The sequence below is a fragment of the Amblyraja radiata genome, chromosome 31 (genome assembly GCF_010909765.2).
Source record: "Amblyraja radiata isolate CabotCenter1 chromosome 31, sAmbRad1.1.pri, whole genome shotgun sequence".
In the NCBI taxonomy this organism is placed as follows: Eukaryota; Metazoa; Chordata; class Chondrichthyes; order Rajiformes; family Rajidae; genus Amblyraja; species Amblyraja radiata.
In genome coordinates this window covers 27475860-27500006 of record NC_045986.1, presented here as the reverse complement: position 1 = coordinate 27500006, position 24147 = coordinate 27475860, and the positions used below count along the sequence as shown (strand labels likewise).

General features: G+C 46.8%; 1 protein-coding gene across 1 annotated transcript; it reads left to right on the top strand.

Annotated features, from left to right (window-relative positions):
* Positions 1–298: 298 nt before the first annotated feature.
* sdf4 (stromal cell derived factor 4) lies at positions 299–18004 on the top strand. Its single transcript, XM_033047813.1, has 7 exons — positions 299–415; positions 1936–2127; positions 3582–3765; positions 9142–9255; positions 13516–13674; positions 14916–15091; positions 16161–18004. Exons 1-7 carry the CDS (start codon positions 299–301, stop codon positions 16335–16337), a joined length of 1119 nt encoding a protein of 372 aa, XP_032903704.1. The 3' UTR covers positions 16338–18004.
* Positions 18005–24147: the final 6143 nt, after the last annotated feature.

Genomic DNA, 24147 nt, shown 5'->3' with positions numbered 1-24147 from the left:
GCTAGAGGAGAGACAGGGATATTGGACAAGGAGAGGAGGAGTGAGATGTAAAGGCAGAGGGAGGGATATGAAAGGAAGAGGACAAGGAGGAGGGGCGCGTCTTTGGGATGGGAGAGGAAACCGGAACACCTGGAGGAAACCCCCACAGTCACGGCATCACATCGCCAGTGACCCGTGCTCGATCCTGACTTCGGGTGCCGGCTGTGCGGAGTTTGCACGAGAACGTTGCACGGGTCACTGGCGATGTGAGGCAGCACCTCTACCACTGTGCCACGTGTGGATGTAGCCAGTGGGAATGATGAACTCTTCCCAGCAGAGCAGGGTCGAGGGGGAGGTGAGAGAGCTGCAGGGCAAGCGGGCCGGTACTTGGGCAGCCACCGCCTCGTGGTGGGATGGGGACAAGCGGGCCCTCGGGGTCCGGAAACTGCCGCCACGTAGTAACTGGTAGTTTTTATGAATGGTGAGCCGTGTGAAACAGACGACTGCATCAGTTTCTGTTTCAGTTTGTCTCCGTCAATGACTCTGCATCAGCGGTATCTGCTTCACATTTGTTTCTTTATTCCGTTGTGAGAGCAGACTTTAGACTTTACGATAGATTTTAGAGATACAGCGCGGAAGCAGGTCCTTGGGTCCACCGAGTCTGTGCCGACCGGCGTTCACCCCGTACACTCGCACTATCCCGCACACACTAGGGCCAATTAACCTGCAAACCTGCACGCCTTTCGGTTTGAGGGGGGAAACCGGAGCACCCGGGGAAATTCCGCGCGGGGTCACGGGGAGAACGTGCAAACTCCATACTGACAGCACCCAGAGTCAGGGTGATTGAACCTGGGTCTCTGCCCCTGTAAGGCAACAATGTTACTGCTGCACTACTGTGCCGATGAGAAATTGCGTCCTTTGAAAAATGAACCCCTTGTCATCCTGACTCGATATCACTGGAGTATCTTTCCCCTTTGATGCTGCCATGTAAAGGGCCTGTCCCACTTTCCCGAGTTTTTCACGAATTCGCCCGAGTTTTCAAACTCGCAGAATGTTCGTAACTAGTGCCTTCGGATTAGTTCGTGGATATATCGTGGCAGCTCGTTATGCCAGCTGTAGATACTCGGGGCTATTTTTTTTACTCGTGGACATTTTTCATCATGCTGAAAATACGTCCCGACATATCTGATGCCCCGAGTACCCACGGCTGGCATAACGAGCCGCTGCAATATATCTACGGACTCGTTACGGACATTCCGCGAGTCTGAAAACTCGGGAGAATTTGTGAATAACTCGTGAAAGTGGAACAGGCCCTTAACAGTAACTCCAGTGGTCAAAGTCTTGGCAGTTTCTACTCTAGTAACACCCATGAACCGCAGGTTTTCTGCTTCTAAACCACCTGGAACTCACTTGGGAACTTCTTGTTCTTTCCGCTACTTGACCCTACTTGATCTTTCACCCAGACGTACAAGTTCCTCCCCACAGCGCTCCTCTTGCTGAAGCCACTGCAAGTTCTACTTTGTGGCACTGTCACACGTTCAAGAACTTGTGATCCTGGGAGCGCAGGGGTGATCTTATAGAGGTGTACAAAAGTCACAAGAGAAATAGATCGGGTGGACACACAGAGTCCCTTGCGCAGTGTTGGGGAATCGAGAAGCAGATGGCATAGGTTTAAGGTGAGGGGGGGGGGTGTAACTCAAGGGGGTAACTTTTTTTACACAAATAATGGTGGATGTAAGGAACGAGCTGCCGGAGGAGGTAGTTGAGGCCGGGACTATCACAATGTTTAAGAAACATTTGGACAGGTATATGGATAGGACAGGTTTAATAGGGACATCGCCAAACGCAGGCAGGTGGGACTAGTGTAGATGGGGCACATTGGTCGGTGTGGGCAGGGAGTGCTGCTTTCCAGGCTGTGTGATTATATGACTCCACCTCCATCACACTGGGATCCAGAGACCCAGCGAGTGTGAAATCGTACCTGGCGATCTGTCGGGCGAGGGTTGGCTTCCGGGCAGCTGGTGCCAGTCGATGACAGCCGCCCGTCAAGGCCTGGCATCGAGGGGCAGAGTCCCGTGCGTTGGCAGCAGCCTGGAAACGAATCTCGTGCCCAAGAGCTGGTTGGCGTGTTGCCCGCCGGGGTGGGCGGTAGAAACCAGAGTGTGTGTGTGTGTGTGCAGACAATGAGCACAGCCTCGTCGAGAATGAAGGGCGGCTGGTGGGAGTTTCAGACAGTTGGAAAGAGTGATTGAACTGTGAAGTGCACCTTGTGCCGTACTCCCACCGCAAACCTCTGCTCAGCTGCATTGACAAATGGCGTTTCCTCGACAAGGCTGTTTTTGCAGCTTGGCGTAAATTTACCATTTTGATCTCAGTTTCTTCAATTTAAAAAACAGACAATGCTGACTCTACGCATTCGGCATTTCCAGATGTTTTTTTCCAGACATAAACTTTGTTCAGAATTTAAAAAAAATACACACAGAACGAGAACAGTGCCAAATCTCTTCCGACATTGTCAGCTTTATATGTTCATTTGTGTTCAGTTTAGTTTATTGTTACGTGTGCTGAGGTACAGTGAAAAGCTTTTGTTCCCTGCTAACCAACCAGCGGAAAGATAATACATGATTGCAATCAAGTCGTCCACAGATAAGGGGCATAAATTCTTGCACTATCCTTGATCAAGTTCAAATTTATTGTCACATGCACCATATCGGGAAGAAGGTATAGGAGCCTGAAATCTATAACATCCAGGTTCAGGAACAGTTTCTTCCCCACAGCCATCAGGCTATTAAACAGGACATCAAATAAACTCTGAATAATAACAGTCTATTATTGTTATTGCACTATATCTGTTTATTTATTATCTATACATATATATACGGTGCAGGAGGAGGCCATTCAACCCTTCGAGCCATCACCGCCATTCATTGTGATCATGGCTGATCGTCCCCAATTAATAACCCGTGCCTGCCTTCTCCCCATATCCCTTGATTCCACTAGCCCCAAGAGCTCTATCTAACTCTCTCTTAAATCCATCCAGTGACTTGGCCTCCACTGCCCACTGTGTTAGGGAATTCCACAAATTCACAACTCTGGGAGAAAAAGTTTTTTCTCACCTCAGCCTTAAATGGCCTCCCCTTTATTCTAAGTTACGCACACTGAACTTTTATCTTCTGTTTTGTATTATGTTTTCATATTCTGTTGTGCTGCAGCGAGTAAGAATTTCATTGTCCTATCTGGGACACATGACAAAACTCTCTTGACTCTTAAGGTACAGTGATATTTTACCTTTACCTTGGCTTTACCTTGCACTAAACGTTATTCCCTTATCATGTATCTATATACTGTAAATTGATCGATTGTAATCATGTAATGCCTTTCTGCTATTGTGAGAAAGAACTGCAGATGCTGGATAAAATCGAAGGTAGACACAAACTGCAGGAATAACTCAGCGGGTGAGGCAGTAATCTATGGAGAGAGGAATGGGTGATGTTTTGGGTCTCGACCCAAAACGCCACCCATTCCTTCTCTCCATAGATGCTGCTGCACCCGCTGAGTTTCTCCAGCATTTTTGTCTACCTTCGATTTTCCAGCATCTGCAGTTCCTTCTCAAACACTGGATAAAATGTTACTGTGTTTCCGTCTTCAGGGTGGATTCCAATGTGGACCGGAAGATCAGTGCCAGCGAGATGCAGCGATGGATCATGGAGAAAACTGAGGAGCATTTCCAACAAGCTGCTAAAGAAAATAAAATGTACTTCAAAACAGTGGACCCGGATGGTGATGGTAAGATGCCTCTCTCCCATGTCTGAGTCCTGGTAACATCCTTGCAAATCTTCCCTGCACTCTTTCCAGCTTAATGGCAGCTTTCGTACGACAGGTTGACCATCTTTAGGTGCAATTAATTGTAATTTATACAATTTACACTTGTAAACCTGCAAGTGTGTACTCTGACTACTTGACGATATGTCCCCAGGTTCTTGCGTAAGAAAGAATTGCAGGTGCTGGTTTCAACCGAAGGTAGAAACAAAATGCTGGAGTAACTCAGCGGGTCAGGCAGCATCGCTGGAGAGAAGGAATGGACGACGTATCGGGTCGAGACCCTTCCTTCTCTCCAGAGATGCCTTGTGTATTCCCCTACTCTGTGTAAAATATTCCGTGCATTCACCCTATCGTGAAAGACCTGGATCCAGTGGATGTGGAGAGGATGTTTCCACTTGTTGGAGAATCAAATACTAGAGGCCACAGCCTCGGAATTAAAGGACAATCCTTTAGGAAGGAGATGAGGAGGAATTTCTTTAGTCAGAGGGTGGTGAATCTGAAATTCATTGCCACAGAAGGATGTGGAGGCCAAGTCAATGGATATTTTTAAGGCAGAGATAGATAGATTCTTGATTGGTAGGGGTGTCAGGGGTTATGGAGAGAAGTCAGGAGAGTGGGGTTGAGAGGAAGAGATAGATCAGCCATGAATGAATGGCGGAGCAGACTTGATAGGCCGAATTGCCTAATTTCTGCTTCTATCACGTATGACCTATGTGAGTTAATATTTATTATGGGATAACATAAAACTAGTGTGAACGGGTGACTGGTGGTTGGCATGGACTCGGTGGGCTGAAGGGCCTGTTTCTATGCTGTGTTTTTCAATTATTTCGGAGTGTTGACTTGAAAATCACCCCAGTGTTTATGCTGGGTGTTTTATTGGGGACCCTGTTCCTTGGTCGAGCCCCCCCCCCCCCCCCCCCCCCCCCCCCCCCCCCAAACTCTGAAGCCTGCCTATCTTCACATTCTCAGATTTTTTTAATTTTACCTGCGTAAGCCTTTTAAGTCGCCTACTAATTTCTAGCTTTTTTTTTTTTAAAGAGTAGTTCGTAGATTTGCAAACCACTTCCTGTGTGCAGCAGTTGTGGTTTTTCTTTACATCCATTCTGCTAATCTTTTTTTGCACATTCAAGTTAAATTCATGACTTCTATACCTTGTTTCAGGTTGCCAGTGTTGGAGGATTGCCGTGTGATAAATTAATCCTCGAAACATAATTACTCTTCGTTTCGTTTAGTGATACAGCGCGGAGTCCAGGCGGAGGGAGATACACCGAGTCCACGCCGACCAGCGATCCCCGTACACTCGCACTATCCTACCCACTTGGGACAATTCACATTTTTTTTTGTATTGAAGCCAAATTAACCTACAAAACCTGTACATTTTTGGAAGGTGGGAGGAAACGGGGTGCCCGGAGGAATCTCATGCGGTCACGGGGAGATCGTACAAACTCCGTACAGACAGCGCCTATAGTCAGGATCGAACACAGGTCTCGCACGCTGTAAGGCAGCGACCCTACTACTATGTCGCCCCTACTTACTAGGCATTTAAAAAAATCATATATTCCTCACAAGATCATCTCTCCTGCATTTTTTGTGTGTGCATGCGCGTCTCTTCATCTGACTTTGTCTGGCATCTTATTAATACAAGTTAGCACACTCTGACGGCTTTGCAAGATTCCAACGTGCTTTCATTACATTTTAAAAATTCACACAGATGAGCAACAGTCTGTTTCTGTGGATTGCATCAAAAATTCAAATGTTGATGCAATTTCAATTCTAGCCCCCGTCACCAATTTCTTATCAACCTTCCTTTTGCTTCACGCTTTCAATGAATCATCTGACTACCTAATACGTTCTTCAAAGTTCGTGCTTTTAAATACTGATCCTGTGATGTAGCTACAGGTTTACAAGTCCTTGCGGTCTTTCTGATCATGTCCATCCAACCTTTTTCCACAGAGATGCTGCCTGGCCCGCTGAGTTACTCCTGCACCTTATGATCATTTCTGTTTAAAAGACCGACTTATCCACAGGGCTGCAATTCTCCCTACATTCTGTACTTTTTGGTACTTTTGAAAGCCGGTCTCTGGCACTGTGAGCAGCAGCTCTACCAGCTGGTACACTCTGCACAAAATCATAAGAGGAATAGTTTGGGTAAACGCACAGAGTCTCTTGCCCAGAGTAGGGCACTTTTTCCCTTCAGAGATGCTGCCTGGCCCGCTGAGTAACTCCAGCACTTTGTGTCTATCTCAGACTTACCGTATTCCATCTTTCCCATTCTATCTACTTGTGTTGCCACTTGTGTTGAGAGAATTAGATATAGCTCTTTGGGCTGATGGAATCAAGGGATATAGGAAAAAAGCAGGAATGGGTACTGATTATAGATGATCGGCCATGATCATATTGAATAGCTGGCTTGAAGGACCGAATGGCCTACTCCTGCACCTATTTTCCATGTTTCAGAGAGTTATCGATTTAAGGAGAGTTAAGGACTTTAAAATCCTTCTGACCATCATTGCTATTAAAGGCCTTGTCATTAATTGTGTTTTGTCCCCTTGCATTTGAACTAAAGCGCAACTTTCTCTTTAGAGCGTTCCGTTGAATCTGCTTGGTCCGTCCCTTTAGATTGTAACTATTCATTTTAGAATACTCCTCATCTTCCTTGTTCTTCAGAATTGCCCATTACGCAGGAACACAAAGAAATAGAAGTAAGCATTATCTACCTTGCCTGGCCTTGTATCTGTGCCCTCTGCTGCCTGGCCTTGTATCTGTGCCCTCTGCTGCCTGGCCTTGTACCTGTGCCCTCTGCTGCTTGGCCTTGCATCTGTGCCCTCTGCTGCTTGGCCTTGTATCTGTGCCCTCTGCTGCCTGGCCTTGCATCTGTGCCCTCTGCTGCCTGGCCTTGTATCTGTGCCCTCTGCTGCCTGGCCTTGTATCTGTGCCCTCTGCTGCTTGGCCTTGCATCTGTGCCCTCTGCTGCTTGGCCTTGTATCTGTGCCCTCTGCTGCCTGGCCTTGCATCTGTGCCCTCTGCTACCTCTCCACAGGGGGCCACTTTCGCCCATTGATGTCGTAGACCCCTCATAGAAACATAGAAATTAGGTGCAGGAGTAGGCCATTCGGCCCTTCGAGCCTGCACCGCCATTCAATATGATCATGGCTGATCATCCAATTCAGTATCCCGTACCTGCCTTCTCTCCATACCCTCTGATCCCTTTAGCCACAAGGGCCACATCTAACTCCCTCTTAAATATAGCCAATGAACTGGCCTCAACAACCCTCTGTGGCAGAGAGTTCCAGAGATTCACCACTCTCTGTGTGAAAAAAGTTTTTCTCATCTCGGTTTTAAAAGATTTCCCCCTTATCCTTAAGCTGTGACCCCTTGTCCTGGACTTCCCCAACATCGGGAACAATCTTCCTGCATCTAGCCTGTCCAACCCCTTAAGAATCTTGTAAGTTTCTATAAGATCCCCTCTCAATCTCCTAAATTCTAGAGAGTATAAACCAAGTCTATCCAGTCTTTCTTCATAAGACAGTCCTGACATCCCAGGAATCAGTCTGGTGAACCTTCTCTGCACTCCCTCTATGGAAATAATGTCCTTCCTCAGATTTGGAGACCAAAACTGTACGCAATACTCCAGGTGTGGTCTCACCAAAACCCTGTACAACTGCAGTAGAACCTCCCTGCTCCTATACTCAAATCCTTTTGCTATGAAAGCTAACATACCATTCGCTTTCTTCACTGCCTGCTGCACCTGCATGCCTACTTTCAATGACTGGTGTACCATGACACCCAGGTCTCGTTGCATCTCCCCTTTTCCTAATCGGCCACCATTTAGATAATAGTCTGCTTTCCTGTTTTTACCACCAAAATGGATAACCTCACATTTATCCACATTATACTGCATCTGCCAAACATTTGCCCACTCACCCAGCCTATCCAAGTCACCTTGCAGTCTCCTAGCATCCTCCTCACAGCTAACACTGCCCCCCAGCTTAGTGTCATCTGCAAACTTGGAGATATTGCCTTCAATTCCCTCATCCAGATCATTAATATATATTGTAAATAGCTGGGGTCCCAGCACTGAGCCTTGAGGTACCCCACTAGTCACTGCCTGCCATTGTGCCCCACTAGTCATTGCCCGCCCGTCATGACTGGACACTTCCACAAAATGTTTAATTTCCCTTTCTGTGAGCAACACTAGCGTGTGGTGCTGTGGCGTTAGTTGACCACAGTGCAGCACGGAGGTGTGGAAGTGGTGTAGGCCTGTTGTAGTTTCTGCTTCCCTGGCCTGTTGTGGTTTGAGGTTAACTGTGGAGGAGGAGGATCCAACACAGAATTATTATATTTAAATGTTCTGACATGTCGCGGGGTGACGCCTGTATGGTCGTGAGTATCCAGCCAAAGAGTCGTACCTTTTTCTGGTCGCCGTTGGATTCACAACATTTTGAAAATTTTCGGCGACCTGCTGCGACTGTGTCAGCAAGTCGCCGAAAAAATTGCGTAAGTGTGACAGGCCCCTTAGACAGTATCTCTAGATAGAAGGAACAGGTGATGTTTTGGGTCGGAAGCCTTCTTCAGACTGAAGAACGGTTCCGACACAAAAACGTCACCTATTCCTTTTCTCCAGAGATGCTGCCTGATGCACTGTTACTCCAGCATTTTGTGTCTATCTTTAGTAAAATATCACAATTTTTATTAAAAATTTGGGAAGAGGCAGCTAGCGATCAGAATCTTGTGCGGTTTCTAGAAAGTTCCCTCAATGTTTTTCTGGGAATAAAGAAATATTGGCAGCAGTAATATGGAGTTCCCTACTGTGAAAGGAACTTGGATGAAATATTGGACCATGGACAATGTTTAACCCGCTCAACTGAGCAACAGTTCTGATCTCATGTTATAGGACTGCAATGGAAATTCCGTGTGTGTGCCAGTGCAAATAGCTTGTGCAAAAACATAGCTGTAGTTTAATAATTTGTTTTATCCAATTGTGTAATTTAAATATTTAACAACCTTTACACTTAAAATTGCAGTCTTAGGACACACACAAAATGGTTCTTTGACTTTTAGACTTTAGAAATGCAGCGTGGAAACAGGCCCTTTGGCCCACCGAGTCTGCACCGACCAGTGATCACCCCATACACTAGCTTCTCTCCGGAGATGCTGCCTGTCCCGCTTAGTAAAATGGTGAAAGTGGGATGAGATTATTTTTTTTAATGAACAAAGGGATTTGAGTGGTTTGAGAGTGGAAAGTGGTTGCGGTTTTGCACCTTTGGCAAAACCATGTTTGATTTAGCTCCGTATAATTAAAAATGTATATTTACAGACCTGTGCGTGCCATCTCTCTAGGTCAGGTATCCTGGGATGAATATCGAATCAAGTTTCTGGTTAGCAAAGGATTCAACGAGAAGCAAGTGGCAGAGAAAATCAAGAACAATGAAGAGTTGAAGATCGATGAGGAGAGTAAGTATCTGTCCACGTTCGCCATCAGAACCACACACTTCATCGCAACTGTTCATAAGGGATAAAGCGGAATTAGGCCCATCAAGTCTACTCCGCCATTCAATCATGGCTGATCTATCTTTCCCTCTTAACCCCATTCTCCTTCCTTCTCCCCATAACCCCCGTACTAATCAAGAATCTATCTCTCTGATGTAAAAATATCAATTTTCTTGGTCTTCACAACCTTCTGTGGCAATGAAATCCGCAGATTCACCGCCCTCTGACTTGTTCTGTCGGGTGCACATGTGATTGGTCTCGCGTTCCAACCCCAGTAACTAGGGAGACAAGTGAGGCGAGAATGGCCGCTGTTGAGAACAGAGTTTGAGCAGAAATAATGTAGGAAGGAACCTGCAGATGGACACAAACTGCTGGAGTAACTCAGTGGGTCAGGCAGCATCTCTGGAGAGAAGGAATGGGTGACGTTTCGTGTCGAGGCCCTTCTTCAGACTGAGAGTCAAGGGAATGGGAAACGAGAGATATAGGCGGCGATAAAGAGAGAGATATAGATCAAATGAATGAAAGATATGCAAAAAAGTGACGATGACCAAGGAAAGGTGGAGCCCACAATGGTCCATTGTTCACTGTATCAAGGAAAGGTGGAGCCCACAATGGTCCATTGTTGACTGTGGGCTGGGTGATAACGAGTTATAGACAGTGAAACTCAGCAGGCAACAGTGAAATGAGTACAACAATGAGGGTTGGGTAGGGACAGAGAGAGAGGGGATGCAAGGGTTGTATGCTGCCCAAACGAAATATGAGGCAAACGAAATATATCCAATTTGCGTTTGACTTCACTCTGACAGTGGAGGAGGCCCAGGGCAGAACGGTCAGTGTGGGAATGGGTGGGGGGAGTTGAAATGTTTGGCAACAGGGAGATCACTTAGGCCCAGGCGGACTTAGCGAAGGTGTTCAGCGAAACGATCGCCCAGTCTGCGCATGGCCTCACGGACATATACATTCACTGTGATCATGGCTGATCATCCCCAATCGGTACCCCGTTCCTGCCTTCTCCCCATATCCCTTGACTCCGCTATCTTTAAGGGCTCTATCTACCTCTCTCTTGAAAGCATCCAGAGAATTGGCCTCCACTGCCTTCTGAGGCAGAGAATTCCACAGATTCACAACTCTCTGGGTGAAAAAGCTTTTCCTCGTCTCCGTTCTAAATGGCCTACCCCTTATTCTTAAACTGTGGCCCCTGGTTCTGTACTCCCCCAACATCAGCAACATGTTTCCTGCCTCTAGCGTGTCCAATCCCTTAATAATCTTACATGTTTCAATGAGATATCCTCTCATCCTTCTAAATTCCAGTGCATACAAGCCCAGTCGCTCCATTCTTTATTAGTGTATGAGTGTGAATATGTGTGTGTGTTAGTGTGTGAATGTGTGTGTTAGTGTATGTGTCTGTGTATGAGTGTGTGTGTGTGTGTGTGTGTGTGTGTGTGTATGTGTTAGTGTTTGAGTGTGTATGTGTTAGTATATGAGTGTGAATATGTGTGTTGGTGTATGAGTGTGAATATATGTATGTATGTGTGTGTGTGTGTGTGTGTACGTTCCTAAGCCTGGGTACAAAGGATCATACGTATGTGATTAGGTTTTCTGATGAACACCACGTATTTCACATCTACTTGGCTTCCTATTTGTATTTTTCTCTATTCTGCAAGCACACAAAGTTCAATAGTTGCAGCACCCCCTCACACTCGAGTGATTCTGCACACACACGGAGATGTTATCTGCACTCTCTCCGACCTCGCAAGTCACACATCTTTGCCCGTACAAAAATGGAAACGTGTTTCAGCTGAGCAAAGGTTGTGTATTTACGTTTGGGGAAATTTTCAGGCAAGCAAATTCACCGCTGATGGGGGTTAAATATTAAATGTCAGCGAACTGAGAATAGGTTCTGTTCCACTCGCTTGCCGTCTGCGTACATTACAACTTGCCGACCCGTACAGTCTCCGATTCTTCCATTGTGTTGTTTTGTGTGTTCCATTGAACTCGATCTCGAGGTTTAAGCACAGCACCCTGATACTTCAGCGCTTTTGTTCATAAGTCATAGGAACAGAATTATACCATTCGGCCCTACGAGTCTACTCTGCCATTCAATCATGGCTGATCTATCTTTCCCTCTCAACCCCATTCACCTGCCTACTCCCCATAAACCCCTGACTCCCGTACTAATCAACAATCTGTTACTAGACACACAAAGCTGGAGTAACTCAGCGTGTCAGACAGCATCTCTGGAGAAAGGGTTCGAGTTGAGACCCTTCTTCAAACTCTGAAGACTTTCTTTTCTCCAGAGCTGCTACCAGACCCACTGAGTTACTCCAGCTTTTTGTGTCTTATCTTCAGTGTAAACCAGCATCTGCAGAACCTTCCTACACAGGAATCTGTTAATCTCCGCTTTAAAAATACCCATTGACTTGGCCTCCTTAGCCATCTGTGGCAGTGACTCTGACTAAAGAAATTCCACCTCATCTCCTTTCTAAAGGAAGGCCCTTTTATTCTGAGACTCTTGTGACTCTGCTGTGCTGTGGCCAGATGCTGGTGTTATTCGCTGGAAGAGATCGGGTAGAGCCCAGAATGTCACTGTTGGGGATAATGGCGTTTCCTCATTCTGGTGAATCAGGACCATATCTTTCCTGATGTCTGGTGCCTTAAACATAATTTAAGCAAGCTAGGAAAACTGAAGCATCAAATCCATCTTCCTTTGCTTTTCCACGCTCTTTATTTAGACAGCCAGCACTAGGGGTGGCACGGTGGCGCAGCGGTAGAGTTGCTGTCCTACAGCACGAGAGACCCGGGTTTGATCCTGACTATGGGTGCTGTCTGTGCGGAGTATGTACGTACTCCCCGTGACCACGTGGGTTTTCTCCGGGTGCTCTGGTTTCCTCCCACATTCCAAAGACGTGCAGGTTTGTAGGTTAATTGGCTTTGGAAAAATTATAAATTGTCCCGAGTGTGTAGGATAGTGCTAGTGTATGGGGATCGCCTGCTCACACTAGTTCTATGTTATCCCACTTTCTCATCTACTCCCTACACCCTGGGGACAATTTAAAGAGGCCAATTAACCCATAGACCTGCACGACTTTGGCATGTGGGAGGAAACTGGAGCTCCCAGACGAAACCCACGCAGTCACAGGGATAACGTGCAAACTCCACGCAGACAGCGGCCGAGATGTGGATCGAACCCGGGCTTCCGGCGCTGTGAGGTAGCGGCTCTACCCGCTGTGTTGCTCCTTCACCTGGTTTAACAGTTTAACTTCAATAGAAATTAGTAAGAAATTGATTTAAAACTGCAATCTGAAACACTTATGGGGAAAATGTTATGCTGGGCAACAAGGAAGGAACTGAGGCGTGGAACAAAGTGGATAACCCTGTTCCAGCGAAACATGAAACATTTCAAACCTTTCCCCCTGCTCACGTCTGATTGATTCTGAGAAGCAGGTATTAAAACAGGTTTCTAGTCTGAACGGAAGAGCAAAGAACCTTCTGATTGCTCCAAACCAAATGGTTAACCACAATACTGACATGTAGGTGGCAAAGAGTGCTGACAGTCAAGGTTGTCATCTCAATGGCAACATGGTCTCCAACTCTGAATTATTGGGGGTTTTTTTTTTTACAATGAAACTTTCAGCAGCGTGTTGTGTTGCTGAATACCTGAAAATCAGTATGTGTTGCTGAATACCTGAAAATCAATACCCTAGGGGCCCCTGTATTTGGGATCGAACCTGGGTTTGTTTAGTTTAGAGATACAGTGCGGAAATAGGCCCTTCGGCCCACAGGGTCCGCGCCGACCAGCGATCCCCGCATATTGACACTATCCTACACACACTAGGGACAAATTTTTTACATTTACTAAGCCAGTTAACCTGCATACCTGCACACCTGCACATCTTTGGAGTGTGGGAAGAAACCGAAGATCTCGGAAAAAACCTATGCAGGTTACGGGGAGAACGTACAAACTCCGCACAGACAGCGCACGAGGTTGGGATTGAACTCGAGTCTCTGGCGCCGTGAGGCTGCGGCTCCACCGCTGCGCCGGGTTACGCAAAACTGAAATATTTGACGTTCCTAGTATTGGGTTGTGGGCGACCAAAGGGAAGTCTGAGATATTGGAGATGAGCAAACTTCGACGAAGTAAAATTCCTCTCTTCCCTCCCTCCGTCGAGAAAATGTATTTTAAACTCTGCAACCGAGTGCAATGTGCTTTTTGTTGCTTTGCAGCTCAGGAAGTGCTGGATAATTTGAAGGATCGCTGGTTCCAGGCTGACGAGCATCCCACAAACCAGCTCCTGAACGAGGACGAGTTCTTGGCCTTTCTGCACCCGGAGCACAGCCGCGGGATGCTCACCTTCATGGTGAAAGAAATCATCCGCGACCTCGGTAAGTCATTCCACACGCCGCGTTGCTCTCACCCGCTGCTGCAAAGCTTATTATTGTCACCTGCCCCGAGGTACAGTGACAAACGGTGGTTTCAAGCGTGACCATTCAATGTCGGGGCGGCACGGTGGCGCAGCGGGTAGATCTGATGTTCAAGAAGGAACTGCAGATGCCGGAAAATTGAAAGTAGACAAAATTGCTGGAGAAACTCAGCGGGTGCGGCAGCATCTACGGAGCGAAGGAAATAGGCAACGTTTTGGGACGAAACGTTGCCTATTTCCTTCGCTCCATAGATGCTGCCGCACCCGCTGAGTTTCTCCAGCAATTTTGTCTACCAGTGGGGTAGATCTGCTGCCTCACGGCGCCAGAGACCCAGGTTCAATCCTGACCTCTGGTGCTGCCTGTATGTGGAGTTTGCGCGTTCTCCCTCTGGCCATGTGGGTTTCCTCTGGGTGCTCCGGTTTCCTACCACACCCCAAAAGACGTGTGTGTTAGTGGGTTGATTTGTCTGTAAATTGCCCCTAGTGTGTAGGGAGTGGATGGAGAGGTAAGGGGTAACGTGGAGCTGGTGTGAACTGTGCCATTCATTAAAATAAATTGACTTACGGTCTCTAGACCCCACAAATGATCCAGTAATAGACAGTAGACAATAGGTGCAGGAGTAGGCCATTCGGCCCTTCGAACCAGCACCGCCATTCAATGTGATCATGGCTGATCATCCCCAATCAGTACCCTGTTCCTGCTTTCTCCCCATATGCCCTCACTACGCTATTTTTAAGAGCCCTATCTAGCTCTCTCTTGAAAGCATCCAGAGAACCTGCCTCCACCGCCCTCTGAGGCAGAGAATTCCACAGACTCACCACTCTCTGTGAGAAAAAGTGTTTCCTCGTCTCCGTTCTAAATGGCTTGCTCCTTATTCTTAAACTGTGGCCCCTGGTTCTGGACTCCCTCAACATCGGGAACATGTTTCCTGCCTCTAGCGTGTCCAAGCCCTTAACAATCTTGTATGTTTCAATGAGATACCCTCTCATCCTTCTAAACTCCAGAGTGTACAAGCCCAAGCTGCTCCATTCTCTCAGCATATGACAGTCCCGCCATCCCAGGAATTAACCTTGTAAACCTACGCTGCACTCCCTCAATAGCAAGAATTGAGGTGGTAATTTGGTGGTGGGGAATGGGGGGGGGGGGGGGGTTCCCGATTGCAGCCTTGGTAATAAATCAGTCGTCGTCGTTTTCTTCTGCAGATCAGAATGGAGACAAGACGCTGACAGTCTCGGAGTTTATCTCGTTACCCGTCGGCACGGTGGAAAACCAAGAGGCCCAGGACATTGATGATGACTGGGTCAAGGAGAGAAGGAAGGAGTTTGAGGAGGTGATCGATGGCGATCGGGACGGGATTGTCACCATGGACGAGCTGGTGGTGAGTAAACGGTCTCGTCACCCCCCAGCTCCTGTCTTTGTGTTTGTGGTCAGCTGATTCTGCGCTACTCTGCTCTGTGCTGCATGCGAGGAGTTTAAACACCCCACACTTTTTTTTGGTTCACAGTTTTTGCAAGCATTTTAATTTTAAAGCTTTAAAGTTGCCCTTTACATCGGGCGGCACGGTGGCACAGTGGTAGAGTCACTGCCTTACAGCGCCAGTCGCTGCCTTACAGCGCCGGGTTCAATCCTGACTACGGGAGCTGTCTGTATGGAGTTTGTACCTTCTCCCCGTCACCGGGTGGGTTTCCTCCAGGAGTTCCAGTTTTCTCTCACACACCCAAGATGTACAGGCTTGTAGGCAAATTCAATTGGCTTGGTGGATTGTCCCTACTGTGTGTGGGATAGTGTTAGTGTGTGGAGATCGCTGGTCAGCTCGCACCCGTTGGGCCGATGCGCCTGTTTCCGTCCTTTTTCTCTGAACGTAACTAAATTAAAGAGAAATTACTTTCCTTTCTTGTACCAAATACGGTCTGAGGTTTGGCTTCAATTTTAGAGACACAGCACAGAAACAGGCCCTTCAGCCCACCAACTCTGCACCGGCCTGCTATCCCCATATTCTAGCCCTATCCTACACGCACTCGGGACAATTTACAACCTTTACCAAAGCCAATTAACCTACAAACCTGTACATCTTTGGAGTGTGGGAGGAAACCGGATGACCCGGAGAAAACCCATGCGGTCACTGGGAGAACGTGCAAACTCCGTATAGACAGCACCCGCTGTCAGGATCAAACGCGGGTCTCTAGTGCTGCGCCACTGCGCTGCCCAGTGATTTGTGTCGATATTCTGACTGTCCACTGTTGGTTTCAACTCCTTTCACTAAAACTGACCCGCTGCCAACCTTTGGTTAGGAAGGAACTGCAGGTGCTGGCTTGCAGCGAAGGTGGACACAAAATGCTGGAGTAACGCGGCTGAGTTACTCCAGCGTTCTGCGCCGACCTTTGTTCTGGAGGGTGTGATCCTCGTGGGGAGGTTTGTCCGTGTCTAACGCTGTGTTTCTGCGGCAGGAATACATGGACCCCATGAACGAGTACAGTGCCCTGAATGAGGCCAAGCAGATGATCGCTGTGGCCGACGAGAACCAGGACCACTACCTGGAGCTGGAGGAGATCTTGAAGTACAGCGAGTACTTCACGGGCAGCAAGCTGATGAACTACGCCCAGAGTGTACACGAGGAGTTCTAACCCTCCCCGCAGTCCCCACCGGCCACTATCTCCTCAGCTGCAAAAACCAGAACTGCGCTTTTAACAAAACCCGCTTTTTTACATTTCTCCCATCGGTGTCCTGTGTCGGTGTGATTGCCCCAACTGCTCGGAAACGCTGACGAACGCGAGAACGCTGCCGTGTGGGAAGTCTCCGTGATAGACCGGCGTGGGGTGAGCTCTGACGCTCTTCTTGGTGAAGGACTGCGCAGTTAGAGGACTGCTCGCGGAGCAGTGGGTGGTGGAAGCCTTGGTCTGATTCACGGGAAGGGGAGAACGTGGTCCACAAAGGACTCTGTGTGCCGAGTCTCCACAGGAATACAACACGCCACTGGTATGCCGTGAAGAGCTTCCAGCTGGAGTGTAGACACAAGGAACTGCAGATGCTGGTTTACCAAAAAAAGTGCTGGAGTACCTCAGCGGGTCAGGCAGCGTCTCTGGAGAACATGGGCAGGTGACGTTTCAGATCGGGGCCCTTAGTTTGAAGAAGGGTCCCGACCCGAAACGTCACCTGTCCATGTTCTCCAGAGGTGCTGCCTGACCCTCTGGTTTACTCCAGCACTCTGTGCCTCTTTCTCCCGGCGTGAGTGGCTCTGTATCTGGGGCTGAAGTGGTTTAGTTACTTGTAGCACTTGTTCAGGCAAAGGAATCATGTTGTGTGTGGAGTTCCAGGCTGGATCAGCACCCATCGCAAAGTCAGCATGGAGCTAACACTGAATAACCAAAGGTTGCCAGACTCCGAATATTGATCACTAATCACAGGGGAACGGCCAGGTTCAAATACTTTCTGATCACTGCAAGCATAATGATTAATCCCTCTGGGCGGAACGCACTCTTCTCTGCCCACTGTATTTTAAATTGTACAAGTTACTCAGCTGTGGCTACAGAATATGTCTTGTGCAAATTCACCACCAATGTTGGATGCAAAATGCTGGGGTAAGTCAGCGGGACAGGCAGCATCTCGGGATGGAAGGAATGGGTGACGTTTCGGGTCGGGATCCTTCAGACTGAGAGTCAGGGGAGAGGGAAGACACAGAGATATAGAAGAGTACGGTGTGAAAACGAGACATCAAAGGAGATGATTTTTCTTCCCACTCATGTCCAACATTGTTAGGTGTGACCAATTCATAAACAAGCAAAAACAACTAACTCCCCATTTTATTTTTGAGTACTTATGTTTAAATTTGTCCATAAATCAGAGGTACAGGATGCAGCCAGGTTGTTTCTGTAAAATGGGGTTGCTGAAAGCTTTGAGCTTGTGTGAAGAATTTTGTTTTCTTTCAAGTACTAATCCAAATGTCATTTCCCAGTCAGTGCAGTTTTATCAACAAAATCCTACCCACCATTTTGTGTACCGCAGAATATGTTCTGGGTATCCACAATGATTGACTATTTCAGCAAGCTTTTCTATCCAAGAATTAGTTCCGAGTCTGCCTTACTACTGTAATCGGGATTACTCTTGCAAAGAGCGTAATTCTCTCAAAATGAACGAGCCTGTCTGATTACGCTCGTTCATTCGTCTGCACATTTGCTTTGATAATTTAACTTTTGTTTCTTTGTGCTTGACATTTGTAGTTGATATTTATTGCTCAAATGGAATCTGTTTGCTGCATCTGCACTTAAGAAATGAAATAAAATCATGAATCAGAGTTGCGGGAGAAATCTTCTTTCTAAGCAGGTATTTGGCGGAAATAGAGGCTGCGATACAGGTGCCAAACCGTTTAGTTTAGAGATACAGCGCGGAAACAGGCACTTTGGCCCACTGAGTCCGCGCCGACCAGCGATCCCCGTACACTAGTTCTATCCTACTCACCGGGGACAATTAACGGACAAACCTGCCCGTCTTTGGGATGTGGGAGTAAACCGGAGCACCCGGAGGAAACCCACATGGTCACGGGGAGAACGCGCAAACTCCGTGCAGACAGCGCCTGATGTCAGGATCGAACCTGGTGCTGTGAGGCGGCAACTCTGCCGCTGCACCATCGTGCCGCCCTTGGAAAAGGTTGAAGCTTTCACCATGTGCAGAAATATATAAGACCAGTGAGCACAAATTTAATATATTTATATGTGAAATAAGTTTCCTGGACTATGGAATGTGAGGACATGTAATGAAGGGGTTTACACACATTACATTGGTGACATACAGAGAGATAGTAACAGGCACACGCTTATTGCCCGCGCTCCATCCAGTTTCTAAGTGGTTGCGCAATCAGAGGGGAGGCTCAGCTCGCCGCTGCCTCACCTCTCATCTCTCCCTGTATTTGCAGCAGAGCTGTGCAAATTTTGCGATTTTGACTGTAAAAAATGATTAGATTCATATAGAAATGACATTTATAACACAGATCAGTGGAAAAATCTTTATTTTATTTATTTATTTATTTTAAAAAACTTTTCTTAACAGCTATTTTCATTGGGAGTGACAGGTGAGGCTCTGCCTCCCCCTGACCGCACGTCCCTGGTAAACAGGCCCTTCAGCCCACCGAGACCGCACCGACCATTGATCACCCCGTTACACTAGCACTATCCTACACACACTAAGGACAATTTACAATTTTACCGATGCCGATTAACCTACAAACCTGTGCGTCTTTGGGGTATGAGAGAAAACTGGAGAAAACCCACGAGGTCACGGGGGGGGGGGGGGGGGTGGGGGGATGCGCAAACTCCACCCAGACAGCAGCCGTAGTCAGGATCGAACCAGGGTCACTGGCGCTGCAGGGCAGCAACTCTTATCACTGTGCCACCGGGCTGCACTGTAGTTCCCCAAGGCAGGTCTTTGCTTACTTTACTCTTGTTACCAGCTTTCTGCTCGCCACCTGCTCTTGCAATCTTCTCTGCCTTTCACCCCTCCCTCTTTATTCCTCTGCATGGAACGTTTTATCTCCAACATGCTTGGATTGTTTTGTCTGGAACGCTAAAGGTTGAAGGAAGTCATCATCAAAAACCAGCATCTGCAGTTCCTCCCTGTGTCCAGTCGCGCAAGTTTCCACACACTCACTTCAGCAAATAGCGACCAAGGCAGTGCTGACAGTGATGGGGACATTGATGAGGGTTTACTGCAAAGAAAATTTAAAAAAAACTTTACAAAGAAAAAAAAAAAAAATTTTAAACATTTAAAAACACACAATCTGTTCCCCCGCAATGCTCATTACACTGCCAGAGGCATAACTGAAGTCGGGTCGGGTTTACTGAAATATAACCATATAACAATTACAGCACGGAAACAGGCCATCTCGACCCTTCTAGTCCGTGCCGAACACGTATTCTCCCCTAGTCCCATATACCTGCGCTCAGACCATAACCCTCCATTCCTTTCCCGTCCATATAACTATCCAATTTATTTTTAAATGATAAAAACGAACCTGCCTCCACCACCTTCACTGGAAGCTCATTCCACACAGCCACCACTCTCTGAGTAAAGTTCCCCCTCATGTTACCCCTAAACTTCTGTCCCTTAATTCTCAAGTCATGTCCCCTTGTTTGAAACTTCCCTACTCTCAGTGGGAAAAGCTTATCCACGTCAACTCTGTCTATCCTTCTCATCATTTTAAAGACCTCTATCAAGTCCCCCCTTAACCTTCTGCGCTCCAAAGAATAAAGCCCTAACTTGTTCAACCTTTCTCTGTAACTTAGTTGCTGAAACGCAGGCAACATTCTAGTAAATCTCCTCTGTACTTTCTCTATTTTGTTGACATCCTTCCTATAATTAGGCGACCAAAATTGTACACCATACTCCAGAATTGGCCTCACCAATGCCTTGTACAATTTTAACATTACATCCCAACTTCTATACTCAATGCTCTGATTTATAAAGGCCAGCACACCAAAAGCTTTCTTTACCACCCTATCTACATGAGATTCCACTTTCAGGGAACTGTGCACAGTTATTCCCAGATCCCTCTGTTCACCTGCATTCTTCAATTCCCTACCATTTACCATGTATGTCCTATTTTGATTTGTCCTGCCAAGATGTAACACTTCACACTTATCAGCATTAAACTCCATCTGCCATCTTTCAGCCCACTCTTCCAACTGGCATAAATCTCTCTGTAGACTTTGAAAATCTACTTCATTATCCACAACCCCACCTATCTTAGTATAATCTGCATACTTACTAATCCAATTTACCACACCATCATCCAGATCATTGATGTACATGACAAACAACAGTGGACCCAACACAGATCCCTGTGGCACCCCACTAGTCACTGGCCTCCGACCTGACAAACAACCATCCACCATTACTCTCTGGCATTTCCCATTCAGCCACTGTTGAATCCATCTTGCTACTCCACCATTAATACCCAACAATTGAACCTTCTTAACCAACCTTCCGTGAGGAACCTTGTCAAAGGCCTTACTGAAGTCCATATATACAACGTCCACTGCTTTACCCTCATCAATTTCCCGAGTAACCTCTTCAAAAAATTCAAGAAGATTAGTCAAACATGACCTTCCAGGCACAAATCCATGTTGACTGTTCCTAATCAGACCCTGTTTATCCAGATGCTTATATATATTATCTCTAAGTATCCTTTCCATTAATTTGCCCACCACTGACGTCAAACTAACAGGTCTATAATTGCTAGGTTTACTCTTAGACCCCTTTTTAAACAATGGAACAACATGCGCAGTACGCCAATCCTCCGGCACTATTCCCGTTTCTAATGACATTTGAAATATTTCTGTCATAGTCCCTGCTATTTCTACACTAACTTCCCTCAATGTCCTAGGGAATATCCTATCCGGACCTGGAGACTTATCCACTTTTATATTTCTCAAAAGTGTCAGTACTTCCTCTTCTTTGAATCTCATAGTTTCCATAGCTACTCTACTTGTTTCCCTTACCTCACATAATTCAATATCCTCCTTGGTGAATACCGAAGAAAAGAAATTGTTCAATATCTCCCCCATCTCTTTTGGCTCTGCAGATAGCTGTCCACTCTGAATCTCTAATGGACCAATTTTATCCCTCGTTATCCTTTTGCTATTAATATAGCTGTAGAAACCCTTTGGATTTACTTTCACCTTACTTGCCAAAGCAACCTCATATCTTCTTTTAGCTTTTCTAATTTCTTTCTTAAGATTCTTTTTACATTCTTTATATTCCTCAAGCACCTCATTTACTCCATGCTGCCTATAATTATTGTAGATCTCTCTCTTTTTCCGAACCAAGTGTCCAATTTCCCTTGAAAACCATGGCTCTTTCCAATTTTTACTATTTCCTTTCAACCGAACAGGGACATAAAGATTCTGTACTCTTAAAATTTCACCTTTAAATGTCCTCCATTTCTCTGCCACATCTTTCCCATAAAACAAATAGTCCCAATTTACTCCTTTTAAATCCTTTCGCATCTCCTCAAAGTTAGCCTTTCTCCAATCAAAAATCTCAACCCTAGGTCCAGTTCTGACCCTCTCCATAATTATATTGAAACTAATGGTATTGTGATCACTGGTCCCGAACTGTTCCCCAACGCATACCTCTGCCACCTGACCCGATTTCCTAACAGGAGGTCCAGCACCGCCCCTTCTCTACTAGGTACTTCTATGTATTGCTGCAAAAAACTATCCTGCACACATTTTACAAACTCCAACCCATCCAGCCCATTTACAGAATGTGTTTCCCAGTCTATGTGTGGAAAATTGAAATCTCCCACAATCACTACCTTGTGCTTACTACTAATATCTGCAATCTCCTTACATATTTGCTCTTCCAATTCTCGCACCCCATTTGGCGGTCTATAATACACCCCTATAAATGTTGCTAACCCTTTCCCATTTCTCAATTCCACCCAAATAGCCTCCCTAGACGAGCCCTCTAATCTATCCTGCCAAAGCACTGCTGTAATATCTTCCCTGATAAGCAATGCAACACCTCCACCTCTTGCCCCTCCAATTCTATCACACCTGAAGCAACGAAATCCTGGAATATTTAGTTTCCAATCACAGCTCTCCTGCAACCATGTTTCACTGATCGCCACAACATCATACTTCCAGGTGTCAATCCAGGCTCTGAGTTCATCCACCTTTCTTACAATGCTCCTAGCATTAAAATATACACATTTAAGAAACCCACCCTCTCTTATTCTCTGTTTATTGTCTTTTTCTTCTCTCTCCCCTACATTTTGGGTCAGAGTGCTACCATTCTCTGCCTCCTGCCTCACACACTGACTGCTAGCTTTCCCAATTTGAGTCCCTCCCCCCAACCATACTAGTTTAAAGTTTCCCCAGTAGCTTTTGCAAATCTCCCCGCCAGGATATTGGTCCTCCTCGAGTTCAAGTGCAACCCGTCCTTTCTGTACAGGTCGCACCTTCCCCAAAAGAGGTTCCAATGATCCAGAAACTTGAATCCATACCCACTGCACCAGTCCCTCATCCACTCATTTATCCTCCACCTCGCTCCATTCCTACTCTCACTGTCGCATGGCACAGGCAGTAATCCTGAGATTGTTACCTTTGCAGTCCTTCTCCTTAACTCTCTACCTAACTCCCTAAATTCTTCTTTCAGGACCTCTTCTGTTTTTTTACCTATGTCGTTGGTACCTATATGTACCACAACCTCAGGCTCCTCTCCCTCCCATTTCAGGATTTCTTGGACCCGTTCAGACACATCCCTGACCCTGGCACCAGGGAGGCAAACTACCATCCGGGTCTCCTGTCTGCGTCCACAGAATCGCCTATCCGACCCCCTGACTATAGAGTCCCCTATTACAATTGCCCTCCTCTTCTTTTCCTTACCCTTCTGAGCAACAGGACCGGTCTTTGTGCCAGAGGCCCGGCCGCTGTCGCTGCCCCCAGGTAGGCTGTCTCCCCCACCCTTACTCAAACGGAAATGGCGGATGTTATGCTCCAGTGTGTACTACACGTCAGTCCATTGGATTTAGCAAGAGTGGACCATTTTGCTCCGCTCTTCGATCTTTGGCCATTATCATCGGCGGTCACTGGAAACAAGTATGACTGTCCTCTCCTCTCCATAGGGGCGTCTACTGGTGGGTCTGCAGATGTCTGTGGAGGCCGATCCACGATCCACACACCTTAGTGCAACGTGGGCATTGGAGACTGGCGGTGGTTGGTAGTCATCGAGCCCCCTTCTCTCTCTCTCTCTCCTTGTCGCTTTGTCTCTGCCACACGGCGTAGTTCCATTTTGTGATGTGCAGCTCTTTCCTGCAAGGATGGATTTCCTCCAGGAGCGCCTGCCCAGTGCAATGTGCTCCCAGCCGCTCGGTGCGATGTGGAATTTTAGACTGTTCTTTGCTGTGAGAACGGAAAGGTTGAGAAGGAGTTTCTTCCCAGAGGCCATTCGGACTGTAAACTCCTATCTCACCAGGGACTAACTTTACTGAACGTTTTTCCTTCCAATATTTAATATGTAAAAGAATATGTGTGTGTTTATGATTGTGTTTATAGTTTGTTTGTTTGTTTGTCTTTTTGCACAAAGTCCGCGAGCATTGCCACTTTTCATTTCACTGCACATCTCGTATGTGTATGTGACGAATAAACTTGACTTGACTTGATGTTTTCCTTGAAGCGTTTCTTTGGCCCACCGGGTGCTCACCGACCTTCCTTCAATTGAGAGTACATAAAATTATAAGAGGCATCGGTCGGGTGGACATCCAGAGCCTTTCTCACCAGGTTGGAAAAGTCACAGACCTAATTACATATGTTTAACCTGAGAGAGAGAAGGACAAAGTTTACAGGAGACGTGTGGGGTAGGTTTTTCCACACTGAGAGTGGTGGGTGCCTGGAACACGCTGCCAGGGGTGGTGGTGGTGGAGGCAGATATGATAGTTTG

Coding starts and splice junctions, on each gene's coding strand:
- sdf4 (XM_033047813.1), top strand. CDS start 299: ATGAACTCTTCCCAGCAGAGCAGGGTCGAGGGGGAGGTGAGAGAGCTG. Junction 416..1,935: donor GGGACAAGCGGGCCCTCGGG/GTCCGGAAACTG, acceptor ACTGGGATCCAG/AGACCCAGCGAGTGTGAAAT. Junction 15,092..16,160: donor TCACCATGGACGAGCTGGTG/GTGAGTAAACGG, acceptor TTTCTGCGGCAG/GAATACATGGACCCCATGAA.